Source organism: Phallusia mammillata, chromosome 7, assembly GCF_965637545.1.
Source record: "Phallusia mammillata chromosome 7, kaPhaMamm4.hap1.1, whole genome shotgun sequence".
NCBI lineage: Eukaryota > Metazoa > Chordata > Ascidiacea > Phlebobranchia > Ascidiidae > Phallusia > Phallusia mammillata.
The window spans coordinates 24,587,881-24,614,626 of record NC_137258.1 but is presented as its reverse complement, the minus strand read 5'-3'; the positions used below and the strand labels follow the sequence as shown (position 1 = coordinate 24,614,626).

At 37.5% G+C, this 26,746-nt stretch overlaps 3 protein-coding genes across 3 annotated transcripts; all 3 read left to right on the top strand.

The window, feature by feature from the left end:
- Positions 1 to 267: 267 nt before the first annotated feature.
- On the top strand, positions 268 to 3,556 carry LOC145239711 (uncharacterized). Its single transcript, XM_080103100.1, has 3 exons — positions 268 to 447; positions 734 to 835; positions 1,265 to 3,556. Exons 1-3 carry the CDS (start codon positions 335 to 337, stop codon positions 1,395 to 1,397), a joined length of 348 nt encoding a protein of 115 aa, XP_079959226.1. The 5' UTR covers positions 268 to 334; the 3' UTR covers positions 1,398 to 3,556.
- A 2,733-nt stretch (positions 3,557 to 6,289) lies between these two features.
- Positions 6,290 to 8,456, top strand: LOC145239655 (uncharacterized). Its single transcript, XM_080103025.1, has 5 exons — positions 6,290 to 6,393; positions 6,467 to 6,559; positions 6,695 to 6,880; positions 7,223 to 7,487; positions 7,833 to 8,456. The coding sequence occupies exons 2-5, from the start codon at positions 6,496 to 6,498 to the stop codon at positions 7,933 to 7,935; spliced, it is 618 nt and encodes a 205-aa protein (XP_079959151.1). The 5' UTR covers positions 6,290 to 6,393; positions 6,467 to 6,495; the 3' UTR covers positions 7,936 to 8,456.
- Positions 8,457 to 16,044: 7,588 nt separating this feature from the next.
- LOC145237894 (aquaporin-2-like) lies at positions 16,045 to 26,220 on the top strand. Its single transcript, XM_080100884.1, has 9 exons — positions 16,045 to 16,635; positions 18,610 to 18,766; positions 19,319 to 19,526; positions 19,744 to 19,796; positions 20,179 to 20,366; positions 23,588 to 23,792; positions 24,304 to 24,384; positions 24,767 to 24,890; positions 25,141 to 26,220. The coding sequence occupies exons 3-9, from the start codon at positions 19,322 to 19,324 to the stop codon at positions 25,650 to 25,652; spliced, it is 1,368 nt and encodes a 455-aa protein (XP_079957010.1). The 5' UTR covers positions 16,045 to 16,635; positions 18,610 to 18,766; positions 19,319 to 19,321; the 3' UTR covers positions 25,653 to 26,220.
- The last annotated feature ends 526 nt before the right edge of the window (positions 26,221 to 26,746 follow it).

Below are 26,746 nucleotides of genomic sequence, written 5' to 3'. Positions count from 1 at the left end.
AAAGTTAAAGCTTACATACATATCGCCAAATAAATTGCTCATCTCGTGAGTTATTAGGCTTAAACTCAATCCAGGCTTGTGGTATGTAAACACTTCGTTGCGAAAATAACTCGCAAATTCTTGATACTTGACGAAACCCCAACCAAATTTATTCACACGAAACAAAACAGTACATCAATATGACGTCACAATTGATTAGCAGACAAAGGTGCATCGGTGTTGGTTCTACCTGTATTGTGCTTATCTGTCCTTTTGTTTGCAGAGCATCCGCATTTGGCGTGTGTCGGACGGTCAATGTGTGCGAGTTATATGGACCGGGGAGAAATCTTCCATCATGTCGCTCAGCTGTCAACAAAACCTGCTCGCTAGCGCCTCTGGTGGACGTGTCACTATATGGGAGCACTCGACCGGAACGCGCATGCGCACTTACAAGGCGCACAAGAAACGGTTGAGTGATTTTATGCTTTTACAGTTGCTCATATAAAGTCTACCTTTTTTGGCTTTTTTGGAAAGATGCGGATCTTTACAATGTTTTATGCTACTCCGCGTAAATGTAGAAAATTATTATTCCTGATTTCTCAAATTTTTGATTCAATCACTTCGGTTACGTGATTTTGCCAAAGAAACAAAACTGCGATTGGAACCATTTTATTTGGAAATTGTGTTTACCGTTTGCCCCTTTTCCGCAGTTTTGGCCACATTATATAGTTGATCACATTTACTTTTTGTTCAGAATTGAAAACGTAAAATTGCGGATTACCGACTCAGCAGCCCCCTCTGGTGTTTTGATCACAGCGGGAAAAGATGGAAAAATTAAATACTGGAATATTTACGGGTGAGATTTAAAACATGTGAGGCAATCCATTATGTTGTTGTGTAACATGTATCTGATTACAAATACATGCAATGTTATTCGCAGCATACAACTATTAAGTAAAAGCCCAAAATAGCGGTTTTCCAATTATTACAGAGAAATACTGTAATATTTTTAGGCAACTTTCTTATAAAAACTCGTAATAAGGAACACTACACTCTTGAAGAGTAAATTAATCATAAACATTACACAAGTTATTTGGCAGTAATGTTTATGATTAACCTCGTAATTCTTTTGCACATATGCATGTTGGCTTAGAATTAACTTGAAGTTTAGTCTTGGCTAAATAATCGAAAACACAAGTAAATTCGAACAACCATTTCCCAAGCTGGGGGACTTGATAATTTCGATATATTTTATGAAATTTCGTCTCGTGTCACTTTCTTTCAGTCGCGGCAAGGTCAACCAACTTCAAGGTCACGGTTGCCATGTCAACGCGGTCACGGCTGACGCAACGAGGATCGTCAGCGCTTCCTATGACGAAACAATACGGGTTTGGGATTTTAGCGATCTGACGCGATAAAGCGTTCCATGACGTAACAATACTGTGACGAAGTAGAATTTTTAGATTGTCAAACTTTAAGCTGTGAAATTTTTTTTAAAGATTTTTAGAATTTTTTACTGTTTAGCTGTGAAACTTACTATTTTAAGTTCCTGCGTTTCCTAGTTTTTATTTGTCGCCTATATTGCATGTTATTACCTGGCTGCCTTGTACGAGATACAGCTACCACTATAGGTTCTATGCATATCTACCGAACAGCCACAGTAGTACAACGGCCATATTTATAAAGCGGCGATATTAATTATTTACGGAACTCCTGATCCTTCTGTGCAACAAAACACTATCTCTGTTAACATAGTATTGGAATAATTCAAATCGGTTTAACTAACACCTGACTTAAAAAATGTTTAGGAATCAATTCTATTTGTAAATTTACAATGAAACGTTACTGCAAATATTAAAGACAACGCCCAAAAAATTATATCGTCAACTAACACTTAACTTTGGGGCGGTAACTCGGCCGAATGGCCTGGCGCGCCTGACCCACATACAAAAAAAACTGATCGGGATTCGTCCCCGGGTGTGTCCTGGGTTCGAGCCCCGTGAACGACAAAGAGCAATTATTGTTGGAAAAAAATACAATAAAAAACAACAACACTTAACTTAAAAATGTTTAGGGATCAATTCTGTTGGTAAATTTAAAATAAAATGTTCTCAAATTCAAGGAAAACGGCCCAAACTTTGTATCGCTTTAACATTTTTTCCCAAAAATCGCCCCAAGCCACATCATCACATTAGTTGTAAAACATCTTTTATTTGTATTCATTTTGCGAATCCCACTAACGGATCCAAAATGGCGTCCACGTCTAAACAGTGCTGAGGTTTGACATTGTAATGACCCGGTACACGCGTAGGTGAGGATTTACACAGGTTTGGTGGTCACAACGTGTAATTAACTTAGTTCAAAATGAGATTAAGTGAAGTGGCTCGTGCCTTGCTTCGCCATCCCCGGCTGACGGACGATGCTTGAATTGTGGTGGAAGGTAATTGCGCACATGTGCGGTAAAAACGACCCTCGGTAACTTTTCACATGACGCGCGTTATTGCTCATAGAACGTCGAAATAAGGTGATGATTTTTTTGTAGCTGAATTTCTAATGTAAATTTAATTAATTTTTGTAGCACATAAAAGTTGACCGATAAAATCAGTAAATCCTGTATGATAACAAAATAAATATTCCAGGGTATTATTTTATTTCTATAAATGAAAAAATATTTTCATACAAGAACAAACGTACATAATATGTCAAGTGAAAAATTGTGTACAGTTTCTTGTTTTGAAGTTTTTTTACAAATATTCCAAAGCCTGTTTTAGTGTTTTACACATTTTTGGAAATGGGAAATATATCAATTTATCTTTGCTGTTACGTAATAACAATTAGGTGTGTAAACAAACAATAATTCTTTGTTTACTTCGATTGTTCACGATTCTTTTTCGAAGGCGGTGATTGTCATTCCATTGTTTAATTGTTTCTTTGAAATTGGGCAAGTATTCCTAGTATGTTAATTGTTACCTCATTGTCAATTTGCATTTACATTCTAATCAACAATTAACCATTGTTTCCCAACACAATCAATGAAGAATACGAACAAACAATTAACATACATTACAAATTTTCTCACTTGACCACTTAACCGAAAGGGCTGATGCTTACAAAAATAACGTTTATGTATGTTGGCACTTTTTTGTATTTTCCTATGTTTTGTACTACAAGTGCCAAATATTCAATAAATTGTGTTTAGCAAATAGGACGAAAATACTGTGAAAATTTTGATAACATGTTTGGTTTTTTACATCAAGTTATTTTTTAGCTGATTTTTCTGACGTACAGACTTACCTACTGTGACGTTTTTATGACAGATTTTTTTGGGTTTACCTAAACTTTGTGATTTATTTTTGTGTTTTATTTGTTGCGTCTTAAATTACGTTTTTCTTCTACATTTTGGTTTATTGCAAAACATGTTTTCAATTTTTTTGCAAAAAAAGATTTTTCTTTCTAAAGAATTAGGAACTATTTATCGTTGTTTACAAAATAAAACGTTTTTTTAATTTGAGAAAAATGGCAAAAATTTGACTTCGTCATTGTTCGTGAAACTAATTAAACCTACAAGATTGATCGACTCAAGTGCGATTACGTCAGCAGTGGTTGTGTTTCTATATTTGGTTGCAGCGAAGTTCACAAACCTGTCTCGAACTCCTTATAACCCTCCCACCTAAACCGCCTTGCTCCGACCACACACACAGAAAATCACGTAAATTGGTGTCGGAAAGAATTCTTCCGTGATTTCACCAAAACATGCCTCTTTAAATCTTGACAAGATACGAAGTAAGGTCAGGAAATCGCCTTATTTGTGAAAATTTAATTTAAATAATTGTACGTAAAATTACGTTGTAATGTTTGTTTATTTTTCCGTCTCAAGAACTTTTTTCTTTTACCTCACATTCTTGTTTGTTTTGAAACGTCGCTTGAGAACAGGAAGAAACCATTACTTTCAATTTATAAAAAGTTTCACCAAAACAAATATATGTTTTGTTTAGTTTTGCGAATACCTTTTTAAATGCCTCATTTTTTTCAGTCAACTATTTATAAGTGTTTGCAGTAACAAAATCTAACATTCAATAATCTTAGATATTTTCGACATGTTTATTGAATGTTGGCTGTTTGTCATCAAAATTTCACAAATTTGTGGCGAAAACCAATTAAACTGTTTTTCAAAATTAATTAAAACCCGTTGGTCTCTGACTTGTGTCGATTTTCGACAAAAATTGTCACATTCTTTAAAGATTTTATGACATAATAATCGTGATTGTGTCTTAATAAAGGAAACCGGGTTTTGGAATGCGGCAATTTTGTGCCAGGTTCTGCCCTGCGCCGCCTGGCGAGTAAATAACCAACCTTGACCGGTGAAATTTGCACTTTGTAAAAGTCGAAACCTTTTGAAAGCATCAATTGAAACTAGGGGGACTTTTCCAACATTTTAACAAATCAAGACTTATATCAACTTTTTTCAACAAGAACTGTTTTTCACAAACACGATCTAGTGTATTGGCTGACTAAACTTCGTATCACCCATTTCTCTTCATATACATCGAGGGACCGGTGCTGCGCGTAGGTTACGAATCCAATGATTATTGGAAACTTGATTTTTTTCGGTATATTGCAGATACAACCCAATCTACAAATGGATGAAAATCGAAGCGTTAGATTTCTCCAAACTTTATCCCAATTTACAAAAGTCTTTCTAAGACATTTTTTTCCAAACTAACGAGGTAAATACAGGATTTTCCTAAGATGTATTTGTTTGTACTCTGCAATTCGCTATTGTTGTTTACTTTTATATTTTTTGTTCTCTTTGATCGACCACCATTGTTTCTAATGGTAACGTAGCTTAGTTCTGACACCCGTTACTTGACATAATGTCAGATTCAGCTTTAACACAAGACATTGGACAAACATTGAAGAACAAAAATGTGATGCCAACAACTTTAATGAAAACATTTCGAAGGACGTTGGACGAATCATGTCGGCATTTGTTTCATCAAAGTAGGCAAAGATCGTCGAGACCACAAAATCCAAAAACAGTCTACCATTACGCCGGATATTTCGACATTTTCGTCGAGTTGCGAACTTGTTTCAGTTTTAACTGTTGCTTTTGACTTGCAGGTGCAGGCTGTGGTTATTTATAGAAGATATCGGCACGATCTCGATATAAACTTTCCAATCTTGGCCTCATATCAACTTAATTGTTGTAAAAGGCTAAAGGTTAGCTCGCAATCAGATATAACTCGTAATTTATCTTGACCGCCACCTGGAACTGGCACACGTTCGTGCGTGATGGTCACTTCGCTACAAACATTGTTTTTTTTTCGAATAAGTTTGTAAAACTGCAAATTTGGGCTGAAGAAATCCGCTTTGAGCATTCCAATAGAAAATGCTGAACAAAACCTACACTGGGTTGCATATAACTTTGCCACAAACAACGTGTTTTTGACAGAATGACTTTATTGTATTGAAATGAAACTGCCAATTTTGGACTTAATCGATCTGACTTGAATGCCTACATAAACCTACATTGATTTGCACATTTACCATCGTATGTTGTGATGCTTGAAATCAAATGAACGAAAGTTCTGGCAAAATTAACATTCGCGGTTTTAACAGTTCCCATTAACATTCCATCAGCAATTGGTTTGACGAGGTTTTCAAATTATGCAACCTCGCATTATTACAATTATCATCTCATGAATGACTAAGCATGTTTGGCATTTGTGCTTACCTTTTTCAGCAAATATTCACAACTGTTTGATTTCCAGACATGAATAAGTTTAGGAGTGGTTTATACAGATATCATGCAAAGGATTTTCGTTACTTTGTCCAACCGTCAACGTACGCTTTAATTCCTTGTTAAATTAATTTAAGTTGGATCCCAATCTCTCATTACACAACCAAACGAGTATTTGTTGAAAAAAATTGTGTTGTATGACGACTTTGGCTGATTGAAAGACGTGCAACAACTTATAGCCCACAGTAACTGACGGCCTTAACTTTTTGAGTTCAAATTTGCAAATGCACTTTTTACTTTTCCCGAGTTGAACTTTGTGATATTTATCACGTCTGCAAAACGTTGAAATGTTAAAGTTTTGGCACTCCTTGCTTTACATGGAAATCACGTCAGTTGTGCTCTTTAAATGTTTCAGGTTTCAACACAATAACATCATCCCACACAAATATCGCCTGGGGGGCTGGATTCGGCCTCTCCACTATAAATATCCACAATGAGATCTGCACCTTCGCATTTCGGTTGAGTTTGCAAATGAAGTGTCAGGAATCAGGTCAGCTCGATGTTGCCCAAAAAACTTACGAAACCATAAAAGTATAACTGTTTTCGTTTCCGTATCAATGGGACATATTGGTGAAGAGTGGCTCGGGACATTTTGAATTTTTTTTTATTTCGAGGTCAACATTTATGCCGACGAAGTGATGGTTAATTTAATGTAATTGTACATCTAAACAACTTCTTATTTTCCAGAACTGAATTACCAAATTTAAATTGACAAAATGAAGCTGGTTGTTTGTGTTTTCATTTTCTTGGGCATTCTATCAGCAACAGAATCTGCTAAAAGTAAGCGTATTTCTAAATTTATATGTCAATCATGTATTTTCTGGCACGTTTGCATAATGTTGTAAGCATACACTTGTCTAAGAAAATTTTAGGATAGCTGTCTGCAAATGCTTACTAACATTTTGCTCTTCACAGGATCCCGAAGATTGCTTCAAAACCCGAGCGTGCACTCGTCAACTTGCGAGGCCCCATTATGGAATTACTACACCGGAGACAATTGGCCGCTAGCGGGCGTGCTTGAGACAACCAAACCGAAGTTCGTGCTTCGAATCAAAGGTTTGGATTCAGAGGGCAGATACAGACCTGGACGAAAACACACCGGTATGTTACGTCATAAACCCATTATGCTGTATAAACGAGTATTACTCTTCGAGCAGTTTTTATCATAAACAATTGACGTTTCGACGTCCCATACGAGACGCCTTCATCAGGGTAATGGCATATCTTGCAAGACAATGTTCTAAAAAGCGACAATTTTGCATGTTATGACGACATAAAGTAAATTTGTAATGTCCCAAATCGTAATGTTTACGTCATAAACCCATGACGTTGTATGTTATGACGACATAAAGTAAATTCGTAATGTCCGAAATCTTGATGTTTACGTCATGAGCCTGATGATGTAATTTTAGTTTCAATGAAGAAATTGTATTTTTTCCGCAGTTTCTGTACGAATGACGAAGCATAACAAGAAAAGCAAGAAACCCATCAAGATCACTGGTTTCTACGTCATGTTAGAAAGAGTCGGTTCGATTTTGGAAGAGTGTGGAGGTCAGGGAGTGTTTAAAACCTCCAAAGCCAAAAGTCTGAAGACTGCATCGCCCCCTAGCGGCTGTAACCAACCGCTTATTCTGGACATTGGCAAGCGACAAGTGAAATTCGGAACTGGAAAGTGGGTGGCGCCCACGTGTGGCGATGTTATTATGAGGTAAATTTTTTGTTAGTTGCAAGCGTTATTTTTTAATTTTTTTTTAATTGATACCAATATGCTTATAATCTAAAAACCAGTGTATAAACCGAGGCCAAACAGAATCAACCTTTGTATACAGTATTTTCACACAATATATATTTCACCAAATGTTTATGGCAACCTCAGTTCCTGTGAGCGAATACAACATTGTTATTAAAGCAATAAAATAGTAAAACATTAAAATGGTAAAACAAGCTGTCAGTGTGTTGTATCGCTCACAGGAACTGAGAATGTCATAAGGAGAGCATTTGCTGAATGCAATTCGAACTAGACTATATTACCAATATACTTGTTACATCACAGAACATATATTCGTGGATCCGACAGACGAATTTATAATGACGCTGACGGTTTGGATGAAGAATATCAAACTTTGACAAAACGACTCAGTCCGTCCCTGCACTGAATACGGAAACAAACAAACGAAGAATGATTGTTTAACAGCTTTTTGTTTTATTTTTATTTGTGCTGTTGCAGACCATTGTACAAGCTACGACCCTTTTCACATCGGGCTATGGCTGTACTGAATATTGTCTATAATTATTTTTTTTTCAAAATAACTACATTTTTGTACATTTTTGACTGCTGTTTCGATTTCAGTTTAAATTAAACCGTTGTTTTTTAAAATCATTGTTGTATTAAATAAAAAAAATATTATACTTGTAAATTTTAATTTTTGTGTAAAATTATTTTTAATGAAATTTTAATTTTGGAATGTGATAAACCGTAATGTGATGTTTGCGCACCTTTTCAGACCCTTGGTCAACTTTTTTGTGTTTTGTTGTTTCATTTCTGATGTAAATGGTGTAATGTTTAACATTTTGACGTCGCCAAACTCTTGCCAGTCAAATTTCTCATTGATTTGACCTTGAAGCTGACCTCAAAGTTACACTATTTGTAAAATAAACACAACACACCCAAAAATAACTGCGACCTTTCCAGTTCTATGAATAAATATTTTAAGAATGCCAAGTTTAAGGGCAGAGACTGATATTTTTGCCAAATTTGCGTTTGCTTGAATTTCTTGGAAAACGCCTTAAAATTTGCACCGCGGCCTAGATCTGACCAATTTGCAAATTGCGCACACAAAGCTCAGCCATATTTGGCATTGAGCCGGCCGTTGCACGCAATCATAGCCGGGAATTGTTTACAAAACCTCTTGCCTCGCGTGCTAAAACTTGGAATGACGCGCCACGCTCCCCAGTTGCGATTAAAATATTTCAGAATTATTACGTCAATGCGGCTACCACAATGAGGCTCGGTATTTGTTTGTTCAGCGAGCGTTCAGCTGTCATTCACAGTTCTTACTACTCGACGAATTGCTTTCATAATGACATTGCATCTTGAAATTTTTGCACCTTGGATTTCACCCGGCACCTTGCGCCTTGCACCTGATTGGTGCACCGGCTTGCCGGCAGCAATGTGACGTCATAATTGACGTTGTGTCGCATCAATCAAGCTGCTTTATACCCTGCTGATATGACTTTACAAATTCAGTATGCTACTGGACGTTGCAGAGTTGCAAGCTTTGCGTAGTTTGGAAAATATATAACCAGGTTTTCGGAGTAATATCCCACATAGCCAGCTGTCTCCAAGTAGGCAACAGTGTAGGAAGTGTCTTGAGTTTGGTCAGTGAGATTTTTGCAGATGTTGCAGCTTTTGTTGAGAGACTTGATATGCAGCATTTTATAGCAAGCATTTCATGGAATTTAGAGCTGGTTCTAGAACTGATATGGCGATGTTGGTTGAGCTGATGACATTTTTAATACCTGTACCAGTTCGGTTTTTCAACGATTATTTATAAACTTTTCCAGGTTGAAGTTTTATTTCACAAAATTTATTTTGAATTAAACTGTGTTCGAGAAATCAGATACGTTGCCATTTATTCTTGTGTTAGGCTTAATCTGGATTTGACACACCTTGACTTAGTTGCATTAATATTTTATTAGTAAGAACAGTTGTCATGGCTGTGGGAACCATGTTTAATGTGGATCCAGTTCTATTTTAATATTCAATGAGCTTGTAAATCATATTTACCCAAGCTTGGTTAACAGGAATAATAATTTGTGTCAAATTTTACGCTGTTGTAAATTTGCATTAAAAAAAACACATTAAGGGGCAAATTTTCTTTATCCAACCCATTTTGTTGCTCAATTGCTTTCTATTTGCAAATCGAAGCTTTAGCGCTGCGGGACCACAACGTTGTATTGTGACGTCATTGGGCATTGTGACATCACTAACGCACCCACAGAGCATTGAAAGAATCCCGCTGTTCTTGAACTATCGCTCAATCGATTGTTAACGTCGTGATTACATTTATTCTGTGAAAATCAGATCTGAGTGCTGGTTAGATTAAGTCAAGGTGAGGTAAGGTTACTAAGGAAAAGTCGTGTGGTCAGTTTGTAAATGAACGACAAATGTGAAACTAAAATCAAGTTAAAAATGCTCAATTAACATGGGCTTGGCGAAGAATGTTAAATTTGCATGAAAACACTTTGATTTGCATCTGTGCTTGGATTTGAATTGGTGTAAACTCAGGTGATATGTTTAAAATCAGTCAAATATTAGGTGTTGGCCGTGTCCAAACTCGAAACATTTTAAGCTGCGCAGTAGTAGCCTAGTAGGTAGACTATGTTAAGACGAACGGCTCTTTTTTGGACTTTGGGTTTGGACATTAAACGACAATTTTTTATTGGGTATAAAACGAAAGCCATATCATTTAGAGAACAAAGACCATTTAAATCTTTCTTGTTCGTGTTTCCGACATAATTTTCGGATTGAAACCAGGTGAACAATTGATACAATGTGCACCATATGTGGCTGGAGTGTTGATTTGTGTTAATACCTATTTAGTGTTTGTTTGTATTGTTACGACATAAGCACGTGGCAGATGTTTGTGGGGAGAAATATTTTTTTGTTTCGTCATCGGTTTATTACGTCACTAACATAATGTGACAACGCCATAATCTGTGGCTGTTTTAGAGATAGACCAATTTTTTATGTGATACCATTATGGTGGGCCTGTTTGGCTAATATTGCGACTGTAAAAACAGCTTTGCAGCAGTATTTCATACTCCAGAACTTAGCCTTTTGCAGGGAAAGATATGCGTAAAAAAATGTCATCTAACTGGTTTAATGCTAAACAAAATACTAGTTGTTATTTTCAATAACTTGTATTGTTGTAATAACCTGTTGGTTGCAGGAAAGAAGATGGGTTTATTCTGGTGTATTGGCCAAAATGGATTGTAATTTTTGTACCAAGTTCAGCAGTTTCTGGCAGAGTTCAATAGGTGTTTGTTTGATCAATAGGTTAACATATTCTAGAAAGGGGCAAAAACAAATGCCTTGTTAATGTCAGTGACCAAGGTTTTGCTCTGATGATAACTAAGATCAATTGTTTTGAAACAATGTATTTTACATTCAGGCTCTCTAACTTGAATTAACGTTAACAATAACAACAACAATATTTTCCCGCGTTTACAAACATTGCAGCGATTTTCTGAAACGTTACAGCCAGCAAATTTTTCTCAGAAGTTGCAGCGTCAGTTATCGCTGAGTTTCACATCAAAGCGAGTTATTTGTTCCGCAGTTTAACCGCGGATTGGTTTGGAATCAAATTTCGAAGCCCGACATTATTTCCCATAACTCCCCATGCATCATAACACTTGCTGTGGTGGGAAGGTTTTCTCACGAAATCTCATGTTGTTGTTGCCAGGCTGTGATGCAGCGTGTTGTGCGTTTACTTGCTGTGATGAAGCTTAATTTGTTTAGTGTGCAAACTGTGCACTGTGTGTAGTATTAAGTATATTATATAATCACGAGTCACCAGGGACTCGGTGTAAAGAATGGATATATCAGCCGTATAATAAGTAGATTTAAAAAGTTTGACGTTTTTAGATTTATAAAATTTTCCAGTTTACTCCATTCGCTTTCAGTCCATTGAAAATTGCAGCTGTTTGGATCATAGATGTTTCTAAATGTTGTAAGACTGCTAAAGAAACGGATTAAATTTTCAGCGTGGTTAAGAAACGTTAACGGAAAGCTTCAAGTAAGTTAAAATGCTGAATGACCTTTGACCTACTGAATCTCTGTACAAATCTGTTCGTGTTTTTGTAAGGTATTTTTCTTGCTGTAAGTGGCCGTAATATTGAATTTTACTTTAAGCTTTATTCCGTTGCGGCATCGTCCTTTCGCTTTTAAACCAATAATGCACAATTGTGAGATAGTTTACTTAAGAATGAACAGAATTAAAGAAGGAAGTTATTCAATTTGTTCACTTGACGCAAAATTTTACCCCACCTGTGTCAACTAGACGTCATAATGTCTCTTGTTGCGTGTAAATCCACTTGTGAAGTCACAATCAGTGATGTTTCCTGATCCGGATGAGCTCATTGTGACGACATAATTACGTCGCGCCAAAAGTTTCGCTGAGAGATCGAGTCAAGGGGGATTTCCATAATATTCTGCTGATGGTTATGTCTATGTAAAGTTGTGGCAATTTACAAGTTAATGAGGTTCATAAAAAAACTTGCGGAAGTAAGTAAATATCTAGATTATTGTCCTGAAATGGTGGAGCAAAAAATTTCGAGTCAAATGTGTTACAGTTGATTGTACGGATCTAAACAACTTCTTAAATATTAAAGTAAAGTGGTAAATACTCACGAACGATGCAATTAATACTACGAGGTCAAGTGAATGACATATGCTAAAAAAAACTTTTGATTTATCTAATCAAATGCCCGTTTTAACCCCGGTACTTGATTCAACTTGACATTTTACCAATTTACTGAAACCGGCAAATATTCGAGATTCCATCTCAACAAACAACTTTTACCCTTTCTGAGTGTTAGTGAACAAGTATGTCAAGTTGTCGCGATGTTGGATTGTTACCGAACAAACGATTTCCTTCCAACCAATCAAATCGCTGCTTCCCCTCCAGGGACTTGTGATCGTGGGAACGCGACGATTCAACAATCGCGATTTGCAATTCTCGAATACGCGAGAGAGTCGAGGCTTCGCGACTTCCCACGAATTCTCGCGATGCATTATTCAGTTGACAGCTTGCGCTAATCAGAGCCATTAAGCCGCGAGACCCGATGCTATGTACTTGTTTACTCAAACATAAATACATTATGTCTGCATGTTGGGCTTCGAAAAAAGTCAGTAAGTTTTAGATGTAAGTTAGAAAAACATTTGGTCATTGGTCTTTTGTTTTTAGGATGTTTTTCAGTAAATGTTGTGTTGTATCAAAAACTTTATGTTAGAGGTATGCTTTTTTCGCAACGGAATTTTGAGCGCGATTTGTGTAAAAAATTGAATGCTTTTGTGTTAATCTACATTTGCTGCACGATTCAATTTATGTCCGGCTTCAAGTATAAGATAAAAAAATTGTTTTAGTTAACTAAATAAATAAATTTACTGTACGAAGCTCACTTAATATTGTTGATTGATTTATTGCAGACACGTTATGTTGGAGCAGTCATGCATGTAGCCGTCGTTGATTGTCAATTTCCTCACTTGATTTCCAGTTCGGTTGAGGTCACTTTCAGTCCACGAGTCGTCCTGCGTTTTATGGGGAGTCGGTCATTTGGTAAACATGCTTATCCGGTTGCTGATCTCGAACTCAATCAGAAAACACCGGGAAATTGCCGATTAAATGCTTGATTATACGGTTAGGGTCAAAGTCGTGTTACTGGGGTTGATGTTGGTAACTGTCCGAATGAATGTTAGAATTGGCAAATTGTTTAAGTCAGTATTATGTTGGGTGAAACATTTTGTAAGAAACTTACTATGTAACTAAACCTGAATGCTTTACTGCATCTTGTGTTGGATTTGTTTTATGTTTACTTTATCCCCAAACTTGAACGAACTAAAAACTAGAAACTGTTTGAAATATTTTATTTTAATTAGAAATAAGATGATGTTAAACCTAAAATAATAATGGACGAAAATTTTTGGAACATTTTACTTAACTTAAACAAATAACTTTTTACTTTATCTACGGCTGTTTTTAATCCAACCCCCAAGCCGTGTGATGTTACCGACCCTCCCCTCGATATAATTCGCTTGTAAGTCGATCCGCTAACTGACAATTTGTTCCGACAATTAACTCAACCAGGTGTGGCGTCACAAAGGGGATAGACACGTCATAAACCCTGTTTGAGATGAGTTTGATTGTAGAACTGAGCGATTGTTCTGTGACCAGAAAATGTTTGTGGTTTTTGAACAGAAGATAAAAAAGTTACCATATGTAGCAAGTATATCACAATTGTAGTTAAATCGTTTTTATTTATGCAACAAACCAGAACTGAGTTTAAATACAAAGTACAGAACATTACGTCAGTTATTGGTAAAAGCTTTTTTTGATTATTTATTCGCTTGAATTGTGGTTAGCTTTAACTTTTTGAGCAAAAGTATAACTTCAGAGCTTATGTTCATCTTAAGTATAACTTTGAGTAAAGTTTGATTTAATCAACCTTTCTGATACAGTTTGGATGATAAGCTTATTATTTCATTTCCAGAAGGAACAAACCTAATTGCATTTGAGAAACTTATTCCCGAAGGTTTGATTTGTTGTTGGTTTCAAATTTTTGTTTTTAACTAAAACCACAACTTCAGGGCTTATTTCATATGTGAATTTATGTTCATCTTAACTGTAACTTTTTGATAAACTATAAGCGATTTTCTAAACTCCTTGCGAAATTGGCTTGTCATTTTGGTGTCTTTTCCACAAGGAATAAATATAAATAGCCCAGTGGTCGGTTTCCTTCACAGCTCAACATTTGCCTGCAGACGAATTGAAATTAACTTCCTGTAGAGTTTGTTTATTTGACGAGCGGAGTTCAGTCTCAAATTTGTCCCAGAGCGACGGAAAAAGTTAAATTCGTCTATTTCTGGTCGCGGTTGAACTGAAAAGTTGTTGGACTTTCCAACATATTTTACTGTGAAACCTGAAAGATTTAGTTAGATTCGCTTGTAACAAGTACATTGTGGTTATTACTAACGCAGGAAATTGTTGTAATAGACTCGTTTCACGAATTTTATGCCCAAAAACGAACGTTTTAAATCAGAAAAATATCTGTACGAATTCGGATATAAAAACGAATCCTTTGAAAAAATTATGCTGCCAAGTTTGATCATAGGTTTGTGATTGTTAGTAAAAATCGTTTCTTTAACTAAACTTGCACGAGTTTGTGAATTAACAGAGATTAGATAATAGGCTTTACGTAAAACAACCGTGAAATCTTGCGTTAGTTCTCAACAAAGCAACTTAAGTTTATTGAAGCGTCGCATAATTTCACGGCCAATAACTTTAGGGGGCGTGACATCATAATAGTTGAAACAAATCTCTTCTTAATCCCTACTTAGGGTAGTGGTACATTTTATCTCAATCGTTAAAGTTGTGCAACACTCAATCTTACAGTTATTGAATGAATGCAAGTTTTGTCAGACTAATATTTTCATTTTACTGTGAAAGTTTTTTCTCGATTTTTGTTAGTTTTGGTTTCCAATTTAACATTTTTTTGCACTCCCATGCTGATACGCAAGTGCCCCCTCTTGCCCCTACGTGGCGGCGCCCATGGGTACAATACATCTGCACAAGTGTGCAAATATCTGCACCACGAAGAAAACCTTTCCATTTAAATTTCATATTTTTAGATTTGTGCGATTGGCATAACAAAGATTTTTTCTTACACTCCACAACAAAAACGCGCTCTATTATAATGAAGTTCTAATGTATTTGGTTCCACACCTCAAACCATTATCAGCCGGCAAATATATCATGTGATGATCGGAAAAGGTTTTATCAGTTTGTACAGAGCTTAAAAATCAATCAAACCATTTCCCTCGTCTTGTTTGCTTTACGCCGGCCAGTCGCCTTCTTCGCGTTATGGCGGGGCGGGAATGTGGCTGATTGAGTGAAGACACGAAAAGTTATTATGACTGTTAGCTGCTGGGCTTTCGGAATCAGTGACTTGGTGTGTTGCGCTGTTATATACCAGCACATGCTTCAGTTAGTGAGGTGTAGTATGAATTGTAGCGTATTTTAACTTTTATAACAGTGCCTTACATTGCAAGCGTTAGCAAAGGACTTATTTAGAAGTCAACGGATTCTGGAAAAGCATGTAAAGTAAATAAAGACGTAGAGTCGAAAATATACTTTTTTGGTATTGTCGAGAACAACTTAAACCAAAACGTTGATTGCCTTCTAAGACTCTCACTTGAGTTGCGTATCTGTCGTTTTTATGTATTAATAGTAAATGGTTAGAGTGTTACATTTCATTAATCTAACTCCGTGGCGTTTCGGTTTAGATTACTTGATATTAGATTCATCGGCACTGATTTTCAAAAGAGCAAAACGTTTGTTTAAACTTGACTTGAACATAATGTAACAAACGTTAAGCACATTATATGTTTTGTATTCACATCGCACTCGGCAAGTCTTTATCTTAACTGCTGCAATCTTTCAAGTGTTTAGACTGCGTCGCCAATAGAGCGAGACGGTGGCAAATGGACCGTGACGAGTGCACGAAGAAATTTTCTTTTGTGTTTCAGAAGAAGGTCCTTGTGTTTGGGCAATTGGGCATGTTCGTATGGCGAGTGGGCTGGTTATGGCGAGGACAACTTCTTAATATGGATTCGTACTTGGTTGTAGTGGAATTGGAGATTCAAATATTTAAAATTTTGAGCCCTAAATTGTGCAAATTATGCCGTAAATGAAGGTGTAGTAGATACTTGACTTCGGATAAAGTGTTTCGACCGAAAGAAAAAAAAAGCGCGAGTAATTTTGTAATCTATGAAAGGTTTATTTTACATCATCTATAACGATTGGGACATGTTTGTGCGCTGTACAAGATTTTTCCAACAGTTTATTCTAAACTTGAAAGCAAGATAACGCAAGACTGTAAGTGAAGCAGTACTTAGGAAGATTCGTATCGAAGCTTATTGTCTTGTTTGCAAGAAGTCTTAGTATTTGTCCATGAACGTTGAGTTCTGCTGTTAAGATTATCCTTGCAACACAACTTCAAACCCACAGATGGGGTTTTATAAGAAGAAAATGCTGCAGTAATAAAGTAGTTAACCTTCGCTCGTCCAAGCAGTCCAGGTAGTGTAGCCTGTAGTGTAACATTATGGTTTGGAAGGGGAGGTGTGCATGTGAGGTGAAATTTAAGGTATGCAATTTGGTTGCACATTAATGTTATGTCAAAAAACCGAACTTAGTTTATCCGAAACAGAATCAATTTGCTTCGGTATCCCCCAGTTGCAAAGTAAAGAAATTGTCAGATGTTCACCTATATTTCGGAAACACCGGACTTCGACTTATGAAGTCAATTGGAGGACAACGTAGCGTTTTATTGAAAACAATTGTGAGATGTGCTTGCAAAATTTTCGACCGTTACCCATTACTCTTTGCAGTTGCACAATAAGAGTCAATACGTAAAACGTTTATGTTGCGTTTTGTTAGAGTGAAGTCCCATTACTATCTGGCCATAATCAATATTTCCTCAAATTCTCTCAAAATACTTGGGAATATTAAGCTTAAATGCGACAGTGTTTTATATGCTAGTATATCGTCATGTATCTGTTTCACCATGGCACCGATGTTAAGGTCAACTCTGCAAATATTGTATTGCTTCCAGGCATAACATCAAGTTTATAGAGCTCTTCTGGCAAAAGTATTTTTATTCCGACGTTGCGACGTCCTATACAGGTCGCCTTCATCAGGGTAAATTACACTGAAAACGCGTAGTACAGTGCACGATAAACAAAGGAAAAAAAGAAACAAATCGCATATATTGGATACACCGGCTACCATATAGTCGAAGTTTACCACTTCATCGCATTGTGTTACATATATCACAATAATATCTGCATATAAATGCTATTGTACGCAAGCGGGGTTCGTTTTGTTGAAACAGCGAAAACAGATTCATTAATTTCTCATTATTTTGCCCTCGGGCGTCGCCGTCAGCTCCGAACCACGAAATCGCGGCTAGCTTTGTTCTCAAACTTTCGCTCTTTCGCGTTTTAATTGTTTTATTGTGGAATGCGCGGTGTAGGGGAGCGTCTATTTATGAAATGTGAAACGTCGTTTAATTGTTCGATTGTTAGTGTTTCGCGCGACGTGTCATTGTTACGTAAGTTGTTTGTTAGATCGTTTGTTGGACGTCTCTAACCGAACTTGCTGGAATTCATGGATTGTTCGTTTGTTGTATATTTTAGTGAAGTTGGTGGTAGAGCAAGAAACCAAGTATGATGTTCAAATCAGATTGTAGTTGCAGAATTTATAAATCTTTTAGTTTGTCTGTTTAACGTATTTTTAACGACACCGCTAAGGTTTAACGGAAGTAGGTTATAACAAGTTGAATAGAGTTACCTGATATATATATTGCAGACCGACATCTGACAAAAGTTGTTGAGTTGAAAACGAGCTTGATAAACTGGTATAAGTTTTGTTAACAGCTCCCAAATTTTGTCGCAAGTTGATTACGATTTGAAGTGTCAGGTCAACCTTTAGCAAAGACCACGATGTGTTGCTTGGATTAGTGTTGCAGGGAAAAGTTAACACTCTGAGATTTAGAAACTTCATCTTTGCACCTTGTTTGTGGTGAAGCACTTCAAATCAGGAAAGCGACAAAACTTTTGGTCATTTCCTGCCTCCCCAAACTTGCTTTGGCTGGTCGAAACCGTTCATGCGTGAAATGGCTCTAAGTGGGCCGAGCCAGAATACTACAGAACTTAATGGCGATTTGTTTAACTGAACTTTAAGTTGTGTTTTTTTTGTCTTGCTTGGTGATGTTGGTTAAATACCTGACCTTTGATGTACCAGAGTACTTGTAAGATTTATCAAGATTATAGAAAAGTAAAGTGTTGATTCAGTTACAAATGCTTTCAACGCTTTTGCAAACTCGGAAAAACAAAGATGTGTTTTTGGGTGTTCGCCCTGACGTTTAGCCAAAGTAAATTTAGCCAAAGCTGGTGATTTCCATGATTGGAATTAGTAGATAAAGGTTTCATGTTCAAATGTATAGTTCATCTTCATTCGTTTGCTCAAACTTACCAAGTTTTTGATATCCAGATCACAGCACTGTAGATTAAACCTGAAAATTTGTAAAGCAAAACCTGTACTGGTCTCACTTGGTTGAGCACGGCATGAGAGTTGGCTCAACACCGGATAAGCGCGGATTAAAACTCCACAAAACAAGCCAAGTTTGAACGGAAAACTTCAACTTTCGGTGAGTGGCTGCGGACGTAGTTGTATTTGGGATTTGTAACTTTGTTAAACCGCTAATTCTGTAGGGCGGGAGAGTAAAAATGAAGCACTAAAACAGTTGGTTTCTGGTTTTATTTACTGCACCAATATATCAGAAACATGAAATGAACACTATACATGAAACTCTTCATAAGTTGGATGACGAGTTTAACGGCCCAAATAGACGTAAAAAACAACATGCGGATGTAACTGATGTGGCCTTCATATCACTGATGATGGCATGAGCATTTGCCTTAATGTTTGAATAATAAAGCATGTCACTTTTTGCGTCTGTTTACGCCGTTATACTGGTCGTTAAATCGTATGAAATGCCAAGTAAATATGTTTTTTATTTGTCTAAACTGATTTACTATAACAGATCGTTTTTGTTTTATGAACAGTTGGTCAAAAGCAAAACATTATTTAACAAATAATCCACTAACGAGGTAAAATGAATTACTAGTCAAAAAGTTACAAGTATAAAAATCAACAAATCATCGTATTCTGACAATTAATCAGTGTTCACGTTTCACAGCACATGGGCCCACATCCCAGTCACGTGTCGGATCACGTGATCGACAAGCGTCCCGGTGGAATGAGCAAACACCAGTGGGCGCTCGAGGTGATGAAACGCCAGCTTCGTGACGTAGATTTGTGGAGATCGACGGCAGCCGAATTTCTGGCGACTTTTATTTTCATGTTCATCGTCTGCATTACCAACATGATGCCAACAGCTTCAACGAGTGAGTGGGAAAAGTGTTTGGATAATTGTTTTGTGTTAAAAGTAATCCTTTACTTGATGTAAATTTTTCATCTTACACAGATAATAATAATCACAATAGCGTTTGTTCGAAACGTAACAGTAAAATGCATCTAATGTACATTTTGTGACAGTTATATGTTGATTTGGCTATTTGCCATGTCTGGTGTTTCTAAATTTGAACATAAATTTGTTCACAGCTGAAAATTTTGCTGAAGGCAGAAGAGCCGAAATTTCAGGAAACGATTTGCAGGTGAATAAAGTTGAAACAAAAACAACGATTTTGGCACTAAGTTTTATTGCGAGCATTTCGTCCGTTGCAAAAAACAAACAAACAGTTATATTACTTTAATTCGAATGTACACAAAAAGGGTTTCTACATTCTGTAAAAAAATGTTTTTGGCAAACAGTAATTTTACTACATTATAAAAAACAACCTGCACATGTACACGAACGTCTTTTTGTAAATTTTTAAAACTACGTTTTGTGGCAAACTTGTAAATCTGTACATGGCCAGCCTTTTAAACTCTACTGTCGTGGGTTCGAATCTCACTCCCGACTCTTAGATTCTTCCTTTGCAATTATGATTTTGCAAGATAAAACTCAAGTTAATCAATTCTCATTTTATCGAACAGACCAGCGTGGGAATCGCTCTCGCGTACGCTACGCTCATCCAGTGTTTCGAGCACATCAGCGGTGCGCACATGAACCCGGCCGTGTCGGTTGCTATGGTGATAGCTGGTCACGTGACACCCCTGAAGGCGGCGATGTATGCTGCTGCTCAGATGACGGGATCGTTCAGTGCTGTGGCGCTCTGTTACGGGTGAGTCGAAAAAACGATCAAGAATGTTCAAAATGTCCTTGGGATCAAAAACTGAACAAAAAATATTTACAATTTCTTTCAATCAAAATATGTCCGAATCCAAGCCGACTTTAGACTGTTGTATAAAGTAGTGATGTACCGAATATTCGATTTCGGTCCTCCGGTTCAATTTATCTATTCGGTACATCACCAGCATAAAGTATTAGAACAGTTGTTGAACGGTTGAGAATTGAGGCAAACTTAAACCCAGAGTGGAATCGGTATTAATCTCACTTTTTATGCTTCGGGTCCGGACCGATTTATGGTGGTTAAAATTTGTCTCATGTCTTGTGTATTTTGTGGACATGTGATCTTACAATGCAGCGCAGAGATGTTTGTGGTAATCGACAAAACCAAGCGTTGCAATTGTGGTTGTCCGGTCAACCTTTAAAATCTCGACGAATCTCGAGGAATTCCAACTCGTTTTTGTTTCGAACCGTTACACCTTTGCACAAGCATTATAAGTTTGATTGACGTAAATTGTTCGTCGCCATAGTAACCAGCTTTGATCGTTGACCCGCTTAACGCTTGACCGCCCATGCGTGAAGTATGTAGCGCTTAAAATCCATCCATCACCTTCTGTAAAACTTTGCGAGGAAATCGGGTCGGCCCATTAGTTTGTCTTCACTCTGCTTTGGTGCGTTGCTTCACTGAATCTTTTCGCGATGACACAGATGAGAAAAATCTGTTTAACAGTTTGTGAGGTTCTCCTTTCGTCTGAAAGAACAACTTTCTGTGAGCGTTGCCCTTCCTCCAGTTAGTTGACACAAGACAGTTGAACACACGACGCACAACACGGCGGTTTGTGCATGACTAAACACAGTGGTGGTTATGTAACAACCTGGACTTTTTACATTCATGAAATAGGAGTTTGAACTTATCTCTTCTTCGTTCCTCTTTGGGTGCCGCAAATCTTTGGCCAATGGCATGGCTTTATTCGATAACTGCCTACTTAGAAAAGGCTTTTTTTCTCGTTGTCATGTCTTTGGTGGAATCATTTCCATACATTAAATGTTCTCAGTTCAATGTTGAGATTCGTTTTCATTCATTTTGGTTGCGTTGTTCGAGTGGTAGGTTAACTTGTCAGATAAAACTCGTTTTTTTTTGTCACAAGTCAACGCTAGGAAAACCTGTGATGTAAGTCCAGCGTGTAACGATACGTGAATTACAACTATATTTGCAATTCTCTCACTTATACAGCAGAAGGATTGTGAAAATATGCAACAGCTTTTTATGCGTTTCTCCCAAATCATCAAAATCACAACTTAATCTCGGCTGATAAATTTGTCCAGCTTAGAAACATTTTTGCTTTACCCCATCGCTCACATCTACCCATGCGTGCTTGTAGTTGCGTTGTAACCCGATCGCTTGAAACGCTGTCATGTTAAATTGGTGCACCTGTGCGGTAAAACCTTGCACCGGTTCCGTTATTGTGTGGTAATGCCCTCCACCGGACACGTTATTGTGCTCGGGTCCCTGCGGTTTTTCTTGAATTGTTTGAATTCTGTGTTGCGGTTTGGGAGACAAATTCCAAACAACTGCCAACACCAAGATACAACCTAGTATGGTGGGATGGGATGTTTAGGATGCAAACCCCCGCAGCGTTTCTGTTCTTTTTAGAAATAAATAAAAACGTTTTACTTTGAAACCCGTATTTATGCAATTGTCCGCTCTTGTGGTTTTGTGTAGAAATCCTTCAAAAAATAATTATCTTCAGTCCTAAATAGGCCATTCTCCCATAGCTTAAATGTATGTGCTTGTCATCCCTAAATGACAACGTCTTGATGGTCAAACAAACTAAACTTCAGTGACTTGCGACTAATATGCGCGCAATTTTCAGTTTCAGTTTCGTGTTAAAGGCCTTTACTATCGCATTCGTTCTGCACAAACTTTCTGCAGTGGCACAACTTGTCCAATGAGACTTGTATGTAACTCAAGCTAGTAATTTTCTTAAACCTGTTTGATTCACGTCACGCGGGTTCAAAGGTCAAGGAATCCCGCTGACCGACGTCCATCGCTCGCGCGAATCGTGCACGCCCCGACAAAAAGGCATACTTCAATTGTGACGTCACAGTGATAAGTGTCTTGCGCGGAAAAGAGCACTCGAGCGAGTTTCCTCTCGAAGCGGATTTTGGTCGCAATCGTTTGTTTGTGTTCGGTTCGCGCGTTAGGTCACGTGGTGAAATTGTCGAACTAGCGCGAGAGGTTGGGTGGTTTGCGAACTTAACCTGTTGCGCTGTTTCCACATGCAGCAAACGTTTCGTAATCTGTTGTCAGTGGCAACGGTAACTTGCAGCTTCTTTCCACAGCGGTGCGCACAAAAGTTTGCTTTGCAGAGCTCTTCTGGCAATTGTATTTTTATTCTGATACATTGTGACGTGCTTGCGTTCAATTATTTTTTCTTTTGTTTATCGTGCACTGTACTACGCGCATTCAGTGCTATTTACCCTATAGGACGTCGCAAACGTCGGAATAAAAATACAATTGCCAGAATAGCTCTGTAAACTTGATATTATGCCTGACAGTAACAGTTTATACAAAAGTTTGCTTTGTATATTTGAAAAATAACCAACGTTTGCGACACATATTGTTGTGTGATTTGTCTTATGTGGGAAGTTTTAAACTGCTTTGACGCAAAGTAAATAAGCTTTTGAAACACACACAAAGATCGTATGAAACATAAACATCGTATGTCAAGCTGCGATAAAGTTACAAATTGTGACGTAAACAATCGATTAACAAGTGAGCAACGATAATCGTTTGTTTACATCACAACGAGTAACTTTACGTAAGTATCCTTTATATATTGCAGATGACAATTTGTTTGTTTCCAGTTTATTGTTGCAAAACAAATGTTTACTTCTCTCTCGTTGTTTATTTGAACATCGCTAGTCAGATTTTATAAACATGTTTGATTGGTTGTTTGGAGTCGGTGAGAATGTTTAATACATTGTCGGATGTGTTTAGTCTTAAGGGTTATATGTTGGCGATAAACTCACTTCGTTTGTAAAATTTTCTGTTAAATTAAGTGCTTTCGAAATTTTTACGCAAGATGTACAAAAGTAAAAAAAAACGAATTTTATAAGTAAGGGTATTGAAACATTTTAATGACTTTGATTTTATATTGAACATTTTTTCCTCAGTTTTTATTTTCTTTATAGCTCACTTGTTTTTATCTGCAGCATGATTCCCGCCAACCAACAGCAGCTCAATGCAGTATCTCAACTCCATAGCGCCCTTCAGCCCTTACAGGGTTTTGGAATCGAGATTATGCAGACGGTCATTCTAACGGTCACGTGGTTAGCAACGTATGCAACCAGCAAATCCCAACTCGGCTCTTCAGCGCTCCCGGTGGGCATTGCATACCTTGCCAACTGTCTTTGGGCGGTAAGTTTAAATATTTCGCTTGGTGTAAGAACACAAGTCTAACTATTCCGCGAATTGTTGGGACCCTAACTTTAGTTGGGACGGGACGTAACAAGTATAGGTGAAGTTCAAAAAACAACATTAGAAATGTTACTGTTCCAACCTATAAAGCTGGTTACAAGTTTTCTCACATTAAAACTTAGGCTAAAAATGTTTAGGTAGGTTCGGGTCATGGGTTCGAATCCCACCGCAAGCTATTGTACCAAACGATTTTAAAACGTGTTCTACCGTTGATATATTTATGTTCTGTACAATTAGTTATGTTAAACTCGTGTCCTTTGTTGGAATCGCACTGCGGTCAATTTGAAGTAGAACCTTTGTGGACATGTTGTGTCCATTCTATACAGTTATTGCCTAAAAGTGTTGGAAAAAATGCCTACATTACAAGATACTAGACTTGTTACATTACCGGATGATTTTCGTTTCGAATTTGTTTCAACATTGATTAATCACCTATGATTTCTATATGCAGGGTCGCTTAACTGGTTCAAGCATGAATCCGGCAAGATCTCTCCCACCTGCAATCCTGTCTAAACACTGGACGAATTTATGGGTAAGTTGTCGTTCTAATGAAGATGTTTTGATAAAAAATAACCAAAATTAAGACATTTGCATTTAAGTGGTCAAATTTTGTAAAAATAATCACAAACTCACGATGCAAAAAAATCACGATGCAAAACCGACTTTACACGAAAAACTAGCACTGTGTGAATTTCGATTTCTGTCATATTAAGGTTGTTGCAAGTTAAAAGCGTTTGCCCCCGCACGCCCTCATAGTACGATAGATAACCAGTGTAACCTTTCAAGCACAAGTTAAGATGAAAGCAACTACTTTGCCGCTTTGCCGATTCTGTCATCTCAATTTTAAATTGAAACCAACATATTCAAACAGTAGCATTAGCATATTTTCTTACATTCACCCACTTCTACCGCAGGTTTACGTAGCAGGCCCCCTCACTGGTTGCGTCATTGGGGCGATTCTTTACACCCAAGTTTTTGTGGTTGCCCCAAAAACTGAGCGGAGACGGAAGTTAACAGCTTCCGGAAGAAGCGGGGAAGGTTCGTGAAAAAAAAATTAAACGACAGTTTGCAGTTTTTTGTTGTCAAAATTCGCTACATTTGTTACATTATGATCATTGGCAATCTTGGCACTTTGTTTTATTTACAAAGTTAAAGCTTGCTTTTGTGAACTAATTTCGTTTTTGAACAAAACTCTAAATGGAACTGACACCTACAAGTCTTTATTTTGTCTGAAAAAAATACACTTCATTAAATTTCTAGACTTAAAATTTACGTTTTTCAAATTCAGGAGAATCGGTTCAAAGCGACCAAGAACTTACAGAACTGGCTCCACTCACACGTGTCGAAAGCCATCCAAAACCGTTGACGTCATCAGCCCTTCGTGACGACAGAATCGTTGTTGCACCGACCAATCATTTCGCCCCATCGGGCCACACACCCCAGCCGGCCACGCCCCGTTTGAGGCAATACGTGCAACAGGAACTTCACGCCACACCCCAAACACGCCCCCTGCAACGGCACCAAACTCTTCCATCTTCAGCTCGTCGCCCCAGTGTCACCCTTCAACCCCTGCACTACCCCCCATCTTCCGGCGGCCCCATGACTTCAGTCACGGCCACTAGGGTAAATTCCCGCCCTGCAACGCGCCCTAGCACCGCATGCGGGATTCCCCTAACTCCGCGGACCCCGATTGACCCCATAAGTAGGGTATCGACCCCACAAACCGTATTCAGGACGTTGAGTGTTCCCGAGCCGTTTTCGCACAGCGCCGACACACTGATCGACAATAGCGTTCTATGACGTCACTAACAGTGCTTGTGACGTAATAGTAGTCGAACAACCGCGGGTTGGATGTTGCAGCCCCAGGTTCTGGGTTGGCGGAGGAGATTGTGAGGGAGGAACGAATAGTTTTGTTGGAATGTTGTCTTGAATTACAATCTACCATTATTGCTTGTCCATGAATCTGTGTGATCATGAGTGGATAGAATGATGCCGTTTCACCACCAGTATCAACAATATGTATTTATTATGACAAGATTACATAAAAGCATAATTGGAGTTAGTTTAAAAAATATTTCAATTTGCTCGTAATTAAGCTTTTTAGTCACCACCCTTATATTTTTTACACATTCACAACAAACTCAATCATGTTTTCTTGCTGCTGTCAAACACACAAACCAAATTTTTGTTTTCATTTTCACACAATTCGTGCCGGTGCCACTTTTCATGCCTACAAAATATTTTCGGTCTGATTTTGTAAAAGTATTTTTTTGCAGGAAAGACGTTTCATTTTTTGTATCTTTTTCACAAAATGCAGTTTTTTGTTCCTTTTGTTGTTTTTTGTAATAAAATATGAAAATCCTTGTAACTTCTGTTTCATGTGTTTAATGTTGATTTTGATTTTCACGACATTATGTTTAACAACCCCAAACAAATGGGAAAGTGTGAAAACAAACGTTGTAATTTGGCAAACGAACAAAGTGTCAAAACAGAAGGTGGGAATTGAGTTTTAATTGACTCTTAAAGCACATTTCGGGTGAAATTTTACACCTTTTTGCCCCAAGGAAAGTAACCGCATACTTCATATGAATTGTTTGAATTCCTTGCGCTTTGCTTATAGCTTTTGCTAGAGTACTGTTGGTTCCAGTAAGTTCCAGTAAGGTTTTGTACGATCAGCCTAGAAGCCAACTGACATTTAGGCATTGCAACTCAGGTCTTTAGCCCACTTGGTCATCGCATAAGGTTGTAGAAAGATCCGCATGAATTTTTGTTTACGTGAAAGAAAAAGTCCAAATTTAAGGTAAATTTGACTGCTTCTGAAGTTGTTAATGCAGGACCAAAGATCCAAGTTAATATACTAGAATCCAACAAGCACTGCAAAGTTCAGTTAGTTA

Bases quoted from the DNA above. Each gene is read 5' to 3' on its own strand.
- LOC145239711 (XM_080103100.1), top strand. From the start codon at position 335: ATGTCGCTCAGCTGTCAACAAAACCTGCTCGCTAGCGCCTCTGGTGGA. The intron at 448-733 runs GTTGAGTGATTT...CTTTTTGTTCAG, and splicing joins TACAAGGCGCACAAGAAACG to AATTGAAAACGTAAAATTGC. The intron at 836-1,264 runs GTGAGATTTAAA...ACTTTCTTTCAG, and splicing joins AAATACTGGAATATTTACGG to TCGCGGCAAGGTCAACCAAC.
- LOC145239655 (XM_080103025.1), top strand. From the start codon at position 6,496: ATGAAGCTGGTTGTTTGTGTTTTCATTTTCTTGGGCATTCTATCAGCA. The intron at 6,881-7,222 runs GTATGTTACGTC...TTTTTTCCGCAG, and splicing joins ACCTGGACGAAAACACACCG to TTTCTGTACGAATGACGAAG. The intron at 7,488-7,832 runs GTAAATTTTTTG...GTTACATCACAG, and splicing joins TGTGGCGATGTTATTATGAG to AACATATATTCGTGGATCCG.
- LOC145237894 (XM_080100884.1), top strand. From the start codon at position 19,322: ATGGGCCCACATCCCAGTCACGTGTCGGATCACGTGATCGACAAGCGT. The intron at 19,527-19,743 runs GTGAGTGGGAAA...ATTTGTTCACAG, and splicing joins GATGCCAACAGCTTCAACGA to CTGAAAATTTTGCTGAAGGC. The intron at 24,385-24,766 runs GTAAGTTGTCGT...CTTCTACCGCAG, and splicing joins AACACTGGACGAATTTATGG to GTTTACGTAGCAGGCCCCCT.